Genomic DNA, 13,716 nt, shown 5'->3' with positions numbered 1-13,716 from the left:
GTACAGCTTCTGGGTCATGTGGCCAGCATGACTAAGCCGCTTCTGGCGAACCAGAGCAGCGCATAGAAACGCCGTTTACCTTCCTGGTGGAGCAGTACCTATTTATCTACTTGCACTTTGACGTGCTTTCGAACTGCTAGGTTGGCAGGAGAAGGAACCGAGCAACGGGAGCTCACCCCATCACAGGGATTCGAACCACCGACCTTCTGATCGGCAAGTCCTAGGCTCTGTGGTTTAACCCACAGCGCCACAGCGCCACACAGCTTTTTACTATTTACTAGTCACTATTTACGCCAGGACTTTTTTTTTTTTTTTTTTTTTGGTTAAAGTTCCTGGTAAATTGCTGTCCCTAATTTGTCCCCACTTTTGCCTTTTGAGAATGCCTTGTTAAAGTTTTATTAGTTGCGAGTTGTAACTTGATCAGACTTTGGATTCCTCCAAAGATTCTCTAGAATAAAATCTCAGAATGAGGTTTTGTCTCCTGTGTAAACAGCATGCTTCCCCCCCCCACCTTTGGGGCAAATGGAATCCTTCCCAAACACAGAATATAAGGGTTCATCTTGATAGCCCATCAGGATGGAGAAGAGGTGATACGATAGCCGATTTAAAAAAGGACCCCAGTTAATGCTGCCATATGCACTTAGGAGCAGATGGATCTTCTGTTGCCCCAGAACAGGCTCTCTCAGCCTAGTGCCATCCAGATGTTTTCAGACTATAACACCCATCAGCTTAGCATGGCCAATGGTCAGCAGTGTTTCAAAATATCTGGAAGGCACCAGGCTTGGGGAAGGCAGCTCCAGAGGGCAGAAGCCATAACACCAGGTTCAAATGACAGGAAAGTGGATTTTGAAGGAAAAGTAGAAAGAACCTGAACATTGTATGACAGTGGAACAGACTGCCTTGGAAGGTAATAAACTCTCCTTCATTGGAGGTTTATTTATTTATTTATTTAGCAGAGGCTGGATAGTCACCTTGTAGGCAGGCAGGCTTCATGGACAGAGGGTTGGACATGATAATCTTTGAGGGACGTTCCAACTCCATGATTCTATGGAGGGAGGTCCCAAACATTGCAAAGCACTCCCATTCTTCCTTGAATTGTCCCACCCTTTCATATGCATAGCCTATCTTAGGTTCTGTTTCTTGGACACACTTCCAATGTTCATGTTTCATGTCCAATAACATCTGGGTGGCACTACATGGACCACCCCAATTCAGGAAAAATGGAGTCCTCTCTGTGACCTCTCTCACTTCTAGGCTTCCTGTTCCTTGATCAACCATCCCATGGACAAGTCATCTCATGATTGTCAGCAATAATCAAGAGAGATCTGGACAAAAAGCACTGGTGGACTAGACATAGCTGCCTTGCATACTTTACCTACCATAACATGGTTGGTCTTGTTGCTCTCAAATTGCACCAGACATACATTTCACCACTTAGTCAGCAAAACAAAGAAACAAACACAAAACTGCCCCCAAACAGAGTTGGGTTGGCTTCCATATCTTTTAAGTTGCTAAGGCTTTAGCTGCTTATGTTTCCTAGTCTGTTCAACACTCTAAGCACACTTGTACACTTAATTCTGGGAGAATTAAGGATGGCTCAGGGGATTTGTAATAGGATATGGTGCACTTCCTTTCTAAGTTGTTGCCTTGCATTTGACCTCAGGTTGTTAATGATGGAAAACTATTACCAGTAATGGCTGTGTAGTGTTTTTACATAGGAGCACATGCCTGGTGGTCTCAGTCTTGTTCCCTGTGGACAGGTAAATGCACATTACATCACATAACAGCCACAACCACTGAAAATAACTAGCAGTTTTAACAGGCACTGAAGGCTAAATGAGAATTTGAAACACCTGCTGATATCCAGCTGATGGCCAGCTATGTCCCCAATACTTGTATAGATCAAGAAGCAAAACAGAAATGCAGATAACTTCACAAATGGTACCTCTGTGATAATGCCACAAATACCTCTGGAATACTGGTTTGCCCTCAATTTGCATGTATAATAAGCTCCTGGAAGCAGTGGTGTATCACAACAGAGTTGCAATGTAATGTAATGGTAATTAGATTCCAACTGTCCAGAGGGCTGCCAGGATATACGGACAGAGGACTGCCAGGTACACTTTATGGAAAATATGTACACTGTATGGGGGAAAAAGTAGTATAAACACCAACAATTGGGAAACACTTGCCTGCGAGTGCTCCAATTAGAGAACAGCCTATACCAAAGGTGTCATGGGCTTTGAAGACACTCGAACTCAGGACTCAAAGAAACATGCTAAGAGGAAGGCACACTTGGCAAATCCACACCGTGATCAACTCCCACCCAGAAACCAATGTCCCCACTGTGGAAGGACAAGTGGATCCAAAATTGGCCTCCACAGTCACCTATGGACTCAAAACCGTGTTTATGGAAGACAATCTTACTTGGCTAACAGTAATCCCATATTTTCCTGAATTCAGGGAAGCCCTTGGAACACCTCATTAAGTTTTTTGAAAGTGTGCAGATTTGTTTTCAAGGCATAGGGACGGAATGAAGTTGCTGATCTAATGTATAAAGGACATACACCAGATCAAGACTGTTTTGTTCACTGGTATGTGCAACACTCCTGAAAATGGGTGCAAATCATCCTGTCAGTTTCTTTCTTTCTTTTTATTTCAATGCAAAATTACAACAAAAATTACAAACATTGAATCCAAAATAAAGCTATAAAAACAAGAAAGAAAAACAAAACACAAAAAAGGAAAAAGGAAAAAGAAAAGAAACCAAACCAAACCACACACACACGCAGGGTTAAAGAAAAAGAAAAATGATGTAAAAAGTATAAAGATAGAGGTAATCTACATTAGACACAACAATTTAAAAAGAGTAAAATTTTTGAGGTCTTAGAACAAAGGAAGGAAGTCAATATTTGTATATGTATGTAATGACTAGATTAGAATGTAGATACAGTTTTATTTGTAGTCATCCTGTCAGTTTCATAGTAATAGTCACACAGGAAGAACTACATGTGCTCACACCATACCCTAAGAACCAATAGCAAAAACATCAACCAATACCGCTCCAATGTCACTGGACAACCCTTTGCCTCCATAGAATTAACACATCACTTATCATCCCTCTACTGGAGAGAATGCCTGAAATTGGCACTATCATGTGGTGGACCTGTACAAAGATGACCAGCCTCTGGAGGGATAGATTTGCCACCCAGTTCTCCATCTCTGGACACAGCACACTGCTCAGCCCAGTCACAGCCCTCCTGTCAATCACTGAAATAGACAATATACCCACCCATATTAAAACGCTCCTCTCTGTGCTATTGGTGCCAGCCAGATCGGAACGAACATCACATTGAAAGGATGCAGCAGGCCTCCCATATGGCAAGTAGCTAAATAGAGTCTGGCAGGCAGGCCTGATAGAAAAACTAACTCACTATGCTTGGCTTGGAAGGGGCACCACCAAAACAAGGACTGGTCCCATGCTATATGCAGGGCCGTAGCTAGGGGGTGGTGAGGTAGGCCCCCACCAGGGGCGCAAGCGATGGAGGGGAGCAAAATTGGCTAAAAATATGTCCATAAATATAAATATTGATTATTGCATCATAAGAAAGGGTTTTAAAAAGAGGGTGGATTGAATGGGTGGAAGGGCATGGGGCAGGATTTGAGGAGAGGCAGAAAGAAGAGCTAATTTGTCTGTGGCTGGGGGGGCGCAATCTGGGTGGTTCTGCCAGGGGTGCAAGATCACCTAGCTACAGCTCTGGCTATATGGCAGCCATTTGTTGATTTTATCAACCATCAGCAGGACTTAGGTTCCACCCCATACAATCTTTTGGAGAGGTCTCGTCCTTAAGAAAGCCAACTCTGTATGAAGTGACACACTCACTGCAAATGTTATGTAACCATTTTTATGTTAAGAGTTTAATAAAAATATTTTAACGCACCCACAACAAGAGCAACCAATTACAATAAAGATTGTAATGCACTTTGCAGATTAAAAAGCTTTGTCTAAAAGATGGCAAGTACCTTTTTTTTTTTTTTTTTTTTTTGCAAGACTGAAGGCTGTGGAAAGTGGGGTAAAGTAAAACAAGAAAGGGTGATGAGATTCATTCTGGAACTGACAGGGAAGCCAGCAAAGAGAAGTGAGAGATTGTAATGGCAAAGACTCTGTACTTTTATTTTCAAACAAATATGCTGATCTCAAGGCAAAGGATGCCAAAGGAGTCCTAAGAGCCTGGGAGGAAGGGGAAAAAAGCCAAATCAGCAAGAAGAGCTGAAAGAAATGGATGACAAAAATCACAGAAAATTGGCACCGTTCAGAAATAATAAATTGGTTTGTGTGTTAGTGATTGTATTTGCCTTGAGTCTTTAAAAGGAGCTGTCAGATATGAGTCATACTCCGTAGGCATGCCAAAGTCCTCCTTTCAGTGGGGAGACAGCTGAGCAAATGATTTAACAGCCTACCTTCCACTGCATCAGTTCCTCTCCCCCCTGCTAACATCTGGTTGCATTAATATGTTGTAGCATCCAACCCCATTGCACGACATTTTCACATGTAACAATGGGCTCCTTTACCACCTGTGGGATTCAAAGTTAGGAGATTCAACAAGAGTCCATTTCCAGTGCAATAATAAAGGTATGAGCTAGATAATGGCATCTGAATGAACTCAAAGAGAAGATACTCTTGGAAATAGGTTTGCAAAGGAGAAGGAGTAACCCATGAAAAAGGCTGCCCCGTTTCGTCGTAAGTAACATCAACTTGTACATAGAAGAAAGTAGAATATCAAAAGACATCAAAAATAAAATACATATAGACTCCACATAAAGTATACAATTTATATATTCATATATAAGTATACAATCCATATATCAGCATACAATTTTGCATTTGATTTTGCTAAATCAACTAGAATTTAAAACATTAAAAGTTAAATAGGGGAGGTGCATGTCCAATAGGATCTATATCCTTAGAACAAGATTCTCTCTCACAATGGTCTAAAATGGATTCCAACTAGCTTTCCCTATAACTGGAGATCCTTTACCACAAAAGAGAGCACCTTTGGGCTAAGATCAGCCTTTATGTGCATGCATGGGTACAGAAGGTGATTTATAGGGTGCTTGTGCGTTTGCCACCCTGGGCTCCTTCAGGAAGATATAAATTCTATAAACAGTAAAAAAGAAGTTGTTGCCGCAGCAGTATGGGACAAGGCCACCTAGAAGAACACCCCTCTCTGCTTGTCCTGAACCCCTGGTCTACTTGGCAGCAAGTCAGTATGCCAAGTCCAAAGTTCAAAGTCCAGGGGTTAATTGACACAAGCTAAGTCCAAAGGTCAAGAGACACAGTACAGGTTTAACCCAAGGAGCCAAGTCTGAAGTCCAGCAGTCAGGATATGGTCCATAGTCAAACACAAAGCACACTCCCATAAAGGTCCAGGAGCATCCAAGCCAAGATCTATCAATGTGGGCAGTTGAGTAGACACAGTATCTCAGTGCTGTTTCTCTTTTTTACTTTGCATGCTGATTGCAGCATCTGGACTTGATGAGACATGCGTCCCTCACCAGTTGTGAGCCTACTCCAGCTGAGGAATCACACACCTACTTCCAGAGCTGGCCAGCTAGGGAGCTGGGCTGTGGGTACTTACCTGCCTCAGCCTCCTTGAACATCCCTCCCAATGCTCCCTCAGAGCCTGCTGTTGTGTTTGTGGAAACAGCGACCCCTCTGGCTCTGGTGATGGGTCCTGTTGCTCTGGTTCTTGTGCACCAACCCCCCATCCCCTTGACATCCTCCATCACCTGTGAGTACATCCTTCCCCATCCCCTGCTTGCCCCAGTGTATCCCAGTCCCGGCTATACCCTTCGCTATCCTCTCCCTCCTCTTCCTTCTCCTTTTCATCCTGACAGTTCACAACATCACTCCAGTAATGTACAAAATGGGCTTCTATCTGTTGCCTTTCCCACATCCGAAACACCCATGGAAGAATATTCTTTCTTTGCTTTGGTGCAGCGCTGATGCAAATCCTGGCAAAGCAGAGCTGACTTTGATCCTGCTTCAGACCAGTGGGACTGGTGGGGACACTTTAGCAGAGAGAGAAATAAGTTGTTTCACGCTCCAGGACGAGAGTTTGCTGGTGTGGATATTGTTCCTCCCACCCCCTGGCTTGTAGGATTTCCTCCCTCTTTTTTACCTCCAGGCTCTGGTTATTACAATGTGGGGTTAATTGAGCATGTTGTTTCTTGGCTGGTAGGTTGTGGTGGGAGAGAGGAGAAGTTTCTGCCACAAGGAGAGAACCCGTTGGCGGAACAGGAGGGCAGTTTGTACCTGCCGACTTGTTGGGTGGTTTCTCTGTTTCTTGCCAGAGGGTTACGTGGCATTCCTAAGGTATATTCAGTGTGATTGATGGGTAGTTTGGGACTTTGCTATTGTTTTGAATGATTGGTTGTGCTTTTATTGCATATAGCGGTACCTCGGGTTACAGACGCTTCAGGTTACAGACTCCACTAACCCAGAAATAGTACCTCGGGTTAAGAACTTTGCTTCAGGATGAGAACAGAAACCGTGTGGCAGCAGGAGGCCCCATTAGCTAAAGTGGTACCTCAGGTTAAGAACAGTTTCAGGTTAAGAACGGACCTCCAGAATGAATTAAGTTCTTAACCCGAGGTACCACTGTATTTCTCTTGCATTAATATGCTGTTGACCAATGGGAGGGGGGCTTTGGTATATAAATAAACCCTTGAAGTTGATGGTTCTTGCGCATTTGGGATTGTATTACTAGTGTTACCTGACCTGGAGGGGCACTCTTGCGCTATAGTATGGCGAAAGTGGACACCCCAACCACGCCAGGAACATTAGTGGTATAAAAAGCTACAGGAATTCAACGGGTAGTTGTGGGGCATGTGGTAGATGGGAATGAAGCCAAAGGTCCACCCCGGAACTTTTGCAGGCACTAACAATATACCGCCATGAACAAAAATCATACTGATTACATAATAAAAAGGACCATTGGAGGGCCCCTGCTGCAGTTCATCTTCCATGAAAAGTGATGTTTTGCAACCACCATCCACTGTGGTGAAATTACATCATTATATTATTAAAAAGGTAAAGGGACACCTGACCATTAGGTCCAGTTGCGATCGACTCTGGGGTTGTGGCGCTCATCTCGCTTTATTGGCCAAGGGAGCCGGCGTACAGCTTCTGGGTCATGTGGCCAGCATGACTAAGCCGCTTCTGGCGAACCAGAGCAGTGCACGGAAACGCCGTTTACCTTCCCACCGGAGCGGTATCTATTTATCTACTTGCACTTTAACGTGCTTTCGAACTGCTAGATTGGCAGGAGCAGGGACCGAGCAACGGGAGCTCACCCCATCGCGGGGATTCGAACCACCAACCTTCTGATCAGCAAGTCCTAGGCTCTGTGGTTTATCCCACAGCACCACCCGCATCCCTTACGTTATTACCACCCCATTAATTTCAATGGAAAGAAAACACAATGCAAAAGGGGAAGAAACATAATCAATTACCACCTATCATTTATGGACTGAAAGCAGCAACAGCAAATACCGATTGTATTCCTTGGTAATTTCTACTCCTGTTTCAATTTTTATCAAAATTCTCTGTACCCATCAGTGGCCATGGACTATGGCACTTCTTCCATGAAATTCAGCTAATTATTATTATTATTATTATTAGTTGTATGGAGTCAGTCAAGGTGACTGTTCCAACCTGTATTGAATGAGTATATTTTTTATTTGATTTCCCCCTTACCCAGTGTTTGTATGGAGGCTCTCAAACCCCACCCTTCATGGCACAATGCTCTTTTTTACAGTTCATGTTGTTTCAAAGTAGTAAAACAAAAACACACACATACAAAAACATTCTCTATTCCCAGAATTTTATTATTTTTTATTATTTAAATATACTATACATGTTCAATCTTTTTTTTTTTAATAAAAAAACACCATACAATAACCTTCTTTTTATCTTGTCTCATATTTATGACGGAGACAGAAAAATACTTAGGGCACGTCTACCTGGGAACTTTCCTGGCACAAGCCTCTTTGCAATGAATGAGAATCCTACTGATTCATTTCAATTAGATTTGTGCACAATTAAGTTCCTTGAGGATCATGCCGGTGTTCTGGTGGAACGGTATTACTCTGGGAAACCCAACTGCAGCACAGTCCTGCAACAGAGGGCACCAAAGCACGTCAGCTGAACAAAGGCTTTTGGGGGAGAAAGAAAATCTCCAGGAACCAGCAAAGTGGTTAAAAGCTTCCACTTAAAGAGGTATTCCCAAAATTTTGCTTAAAGCAAAATGCAAAGAGAATTTGGTGGGTCTTCCTCAAGTGAAATGCTACCTGGAGGATTTCAAAGTAAACCCCAGAGGAATTTCAATAAGAATAGCAGAATTTATCAGGGAGTGAGTTTTACTTTCAGCACACCCCAGGATTGTCTCCCGAGTTCACTGAAAGCAAACTAAAAATCAAATATGGGTGTTTGCTCCTCAGGTGAAACATCAGCGGGATTTTGAGGTGGGAGGGGTAGAACAAACAAATTTCTATAAGGCTATAAAAGAAAAATTCAGCTACTCCCACCCCAAAGAAAACACATATCCATACTCTTGTCTTTCGGCATGATGGGATGGGGACTATTGCTTCCAAGCTTCTGCAAGCAGCAGTATATCTTTTTTTCTTTTTGCAAGAAGCTTTTTTTTTTTTTAAAAAAAAAACAACTTTCCGAAATGCTATAATTATGAATGTTTACACACACCCCTCCCCCCCCCAGACCCCAAAGCAACGTTAATGGTTCTGTGACATGAGAACCTTGTTTGTACCCTAGATGCTGTTCAGAAGAGTGGTCATTCAATCCTTTATTTGCCAAACAAACATTTAATTTTTGTTGTGGGTGGTCCACGGTGCCTTGTCAGATGCAATTATCACTTTGAAAACAAAACAAAAGCAAATGTAACGCAAGGGAAGTGCTCTCCTGATATGACAACGAGCATTTCGTTATTCAGTCTGAGGTTACCAGATTTACCTCCAGCATCTCAAAACACCAACTGCCTGTAGCTTTACATATATTTTTTTCCATCCACAAACGAAATTAAGAGTATGCATTAGCCCCAGGGTAGTCAGTGTGGTGCTCTCTATAAGTTGGTGGACCTCAGCTTCCATCAGCAAGGCCCAGTGGCGATGTGAGCTGTAGTCCAGCAAGATACGGAGCACATCATGTTAGCCACATGTCCTAAGGCTGCCTCGTCGGCTCAGGCCACATCAGACTGGGATTGCCATGTGTTTCACTGGAGGGAGGGGGGCACCTTGTGTAGAAGAACTTCCTAGTGTATCCCATGTATAAGGGAAGCACTTTTTTAAAGGGAGACTTCAGGAAATACAGCTTGAACATTTCATACTTCGAGGAGAAAGCTGTAGGCACATTCCATCCTAGCACACATCTATGGTCCAAATAGGAAAGAACTGGCTTTGGGCTCAATTGAATGTTCTGGCCCTTTTGGCCAAATGACTCTGAGTAACTCGCAACCAGGTGCGAGGGAAAGCCGGATGAGGATAGTTTGATGCACTCTCCTTCCATGGCCCATATCACATGGCTCAGGTGACGCATTGCACATCTGCCAAAAATGGAGCGAACAGCAGCCAGGCTGTGTTTTCCCTATACCAATCCCTTCCACACTATAATGGATTGTGCATATAGATTTTCCCCTCATGCTGGTTTAACAGGGACTCGGGTAAGTAGCTAATAGATAATAACAGATTGCAATATCATCAGCCTTTGTAGAGGTTATACATTTGTTTTTTTTAAAAAGGGACACAATTAACAAATATCTGTATCAAAATTCTATTTCCAAACAAAATGAGAAACCAAACTGACTTCTTTCGTGACGAGAAATATCAAAGTCACAGCATCGACATAGTCCCTTAAAGTATTTTGAACAAAATCAAAGTATTAACAAAACTACTTCTGTTTCCCGCTACAGACACTGCAAAGAAGACATATGCATTTATTTATTTATTTAGTGGAATACAATGTGAAGAGAGTGGTACATGTTGGCTTGATGTACAGTATTCTACTTAACTTGCTCTAACAAAATGAATCTCTTTATGGTTATATTGATGAACTATCCACAGCTTTCTAACGTTAAAGGAAAAAAAAAAGTAAAACAAAAAAATCATATAGGTGTTTTTTTTCAGATTGAACGAAGTTGATAATTATGTTTAACTGAAGATCGCATTTGCTCAGTGTAAGCTGTGAAAATAGGAGCACTTCATTTTAAAAATGTGCCCAATATTGCATTTCAGAGCCATTGTATATATTGCGATAAATGAAGAACATTTAAGATGTTGCTTTTAGACTGGCTCTCAGAAGTTATATACACATATGGATAATAGTGGCTGCAATCCTCAAGTCACTTACTTCAGAGTAGACCTGTTCACTTTAGTGTGGTTATTCTAGTCAGTGTTAAAGTGGGCAAGAATGGCAGTATCCACCTTGCCAGTCAGGGGTTATGAAAAGTCTACCGCAAGAGGGCAAACAGCTTTATTCAGAATCATAGAGTTGGAAGGGAACTTGTAGGCCACACAGCCCATTCCCTGCTAAATGCAGGAAATCCTGGGCTCTAGAGTTAAAATCATAGAGTTGGAGGGGACCTTGTACGCCATGTTGCCCAATCCAGAGCTAAAGCATCCCCAACAGCTTGAAGACCTCCAGTCTCACGTCTAGTCTACACAAACAGCAGATCACATGGTCAAACTGTTTCCAGGCTCAGACCACTCTTTGAATATTCTCCCATGGAAAAGTCCCTACACATTTAAACAAAAAAACAATATACCACCAGGAAGAATGCTAGAAAGGAATCTGCTATCTCCCTGGTACCTTCATTTCTCTACACTGAGTATATACAGTATATGTTGATGCCCTCCCTAACGGACTGAAATGGCAAAGTCCAGGAATAGTTTTATCACATGGTCTGCTCTTTGTATAAGCTATCAGTGATTCAGAGGCACTTCGCAGGGAGGGGGTTCCAGATATCCCTATTTGTCCGAGTTGGTTTGAGAAAGGACTATGCAGTTCTTCCATGTTAGGTCCCAGTCAGACAGAGACACAAGGGCCTGTCACCGGCTCTCGACACATTGCCATGTGCATGGTGAGCAAAGCAAAGCTGGCTTGGGGTGCCTTATATGTCATTGGTTCTTTTCAGTGAAACAAAGAAAGGGATAAAATTAAAATGGCATAAAGCTGAAAGAATGCTCTCGCCCGCTCCTATCTCAGAGGTACAGCTAAATCTCCAAACTATCACAGTGTTGACATGAGAGAAGCACGAGACAACTGCTCGGTCTTGCTTATCAGTCCCTGGTGTTTGTAGGGCCCCCTGCTGCCCGTTCTGCACAAAAAGTTGACCACCCCACTTACATGTTCCGCCATTTTGCACTCAGCCATTGTTCCTCAGGTTTTCAAAAGCAAGGGAATGAGAGCACAAGAGTTGATGCACAATGCTCTCATCAGATAGCAAATTAACATCCAACCCAACCCCATATCTTCAGTTAAGAACATATTCCCTGTTGTTTCCAAATGATTGTAATAGGGGCTACCACTAACTTTTGCTATTTCACACCAGTGGTATGCATGTTGTATCCAAAGCCAGTATGATGATGAAGAGCTGTAGGCCAGCTTCCAAATGTTACATAGGAGCAGCATGGGCCCACTCCTTGTTGGAACGTTAGTATCTTTCCCACAGATAGAGATATGAAGCACCTGCATCTCTCTAGAGGACCACAGCCATTCACTCCTACATCTTCTCCCTCAGGTCTTATGTAACATCTGAAGCTACCCTATGTTAAAAAGGGAAGATTATTCAGATTGAGGCTGCAATTTTTCAACACCACATACATCCCAGCTCTTCTGAAATTGTTTGACTGCAGTCAAAAGATTTGACTCTTTTCTGTCTTACTTTTTTTCAGGGGGAGAAGGAGAAGGCAAATTTGTTCTGTCAGATGTTAGCAACTCCATAGACTTAATTCAGCTTTAGTCTGAAAACATATAATCCCACCAATATAAGATGCAGTTGGATGCATTTACGGTCTGTTCCACAAAACCTGCCGAAGAGCTCTGATTAAATTTCAGCATCTTTGGGACCAGGCATTTAACTGAAATATGTTGGAGGGAAATGTACATCTGGGTACCAGTTCAACTCAGCCCATTTCAAAACAGCAGCAAGACTCTTCAGATGATGCAGGATGAGAACTTTTGTTCCTGTGGCAGGGAAAGACTATCAGTGATGCTGACAAAAACCACACACACACACACACACACACACACACAACAAACGCACAGGTCACGTTGCAGTTCCCATGCATATCTGATCCTATTGATTTTAAGTGCAAAATTAAAAAAAGAAAAAAGAAACCCAGTTTCAAGAGGAAAAACAAACAACAAACAAACAAGATCAAACAAAAACCACAGCCCTAGCCTTATCTCTTCTCTGCTCTTGGACACTTGTGTGAGCTTTTTGACATCTGACTTTGTCAATCTTGTATGAAACACAGAGAAGGAAAAAGAACAACAATGCAACAGGAAGCAACTGAGAAAATCCTTCAAACGAACAAAAAAAAAAAAAAGAGAGAAGAAAGATATTTAACATCCTATTAAATAAATAACTTAGGGAGAAGTACAAAAGCATGGCATAAGCATACAAGGCGGGGGAACCATACTATTTATTTTGTTAGAACAGTTTTACTCTAATGTGCTTATATTTCTTAATCCTATTCATTTCTTTCACAAGACCATTCCAGAATCTTCTTTATCGCTGCATATGAGGATCCATGAATTTCCAGTAAATGCTTGCGTGCCTAACTGTTCATGGGATCATTAGGCTTGAATGAGCAATGAAGGTCTTTGATATGAGTTAGTATTCCATAAATAACTTTCCCCCAACATCATTCCATACATTGTCTCATGTCCTTTAAGTTCTATCGCAGAGATAAAAAATAATATTAATAATAATAATAATTTTGTTCACACTGGAAAGAGCTCCCATCCCATTTGATTCAGCTTGTGTCTTGATTATAAGATATGACACAGAACTAATTAGCAGTACTTCACGTGCCAGCAGAGAGCACAAAACCTTCAAAGGCTTCCCCCCTCCTTTCAATCAAGCAGACGTCTGCACTGTTTCTGCCTTCCCTCTTCAAGAGGATTACCAAGTATTCCTGACAAATGATCTTTGGTTCAACTGCTATCAATAGAACAGGCCCTTCATCTGTTGCTCGACGACCATGGGGAGAAAATGAGCGGTTGTGTTTTTCCTCCTGGTTCTCTGTCCTTTCCTCGTGGCTCCCTTTCCATTCAAGGCTACAAACATTTGCCTCCCGTTGTTTCTCCAAAACAGCGACGCGTACGTATTGTATCCGTTTTCTTCTATTCTCTCCTTTAGTTTGCAGTCATTGTTAAACTCCCTCTGTTTCACATGAAAAAAAAAGAAACACATGCACAGACTGAAGGTTAGAATGCAAAGTGATGCAAGAAAGAAAGAACTGGTAAACTTTGGGCACATCTGCACTGTACATTCAAAGCCCTATTATACCACTTTAACAGTCATAGAGAAAGGTGTAAACTGTAGATTGTGTAGGGCAGGCTTCCTCAACCTTGGCCCTCCATTTGGTTTTGGCCTACAACTCCCATGATCCCTAGCTAGTGGTCAGGGATTATGG

At 42.3% G+C, this 13,716-nt stretch overlaps 1 protein-coding gene across 1 annotated transcript in view; it reads right to left on the bottom strand.

Annotated features, from left to right (window-relative positions):
• Positions 1–7,869: 7,869 nt before the first annotated feature.
• The window catches only part of FGF10 (fibroblast growth factor 10), a 91,684-nt gene continuing 85,837 nt past the window's right edge, over positions 7,870–13,716 (bottom strand). Inside the window, exon 3 of the mRNA XM_081881704.1 lies at positions 7,870–13,463. Within this exon, the coding sequence (XP_081737830.1) occupies positions 13,245–13,463 (219 nt within the window). The 3' untranslated portion in view covers positions 7,870–13,244. The remainder of the gene's footprint in view (positions 13,464–13,716) is intronic.

Source organism: Podarcis erhardii (assembly GCF_964252035.2).
Source record: "Podarcis erhardii genome assembly, chromosome: 11".
Lineage (NCBI taxonomy): Eukaryota > Metazoa > Chordata > Lepidosauria > Squamata > Lacertidae > Podarcis > Podarcis erhardii.
The sequence above is the reverse complement of the archived record's forward strand: the minus strand, read 5'-3'. Positions and strand labels throughout refer to the sequence as shown.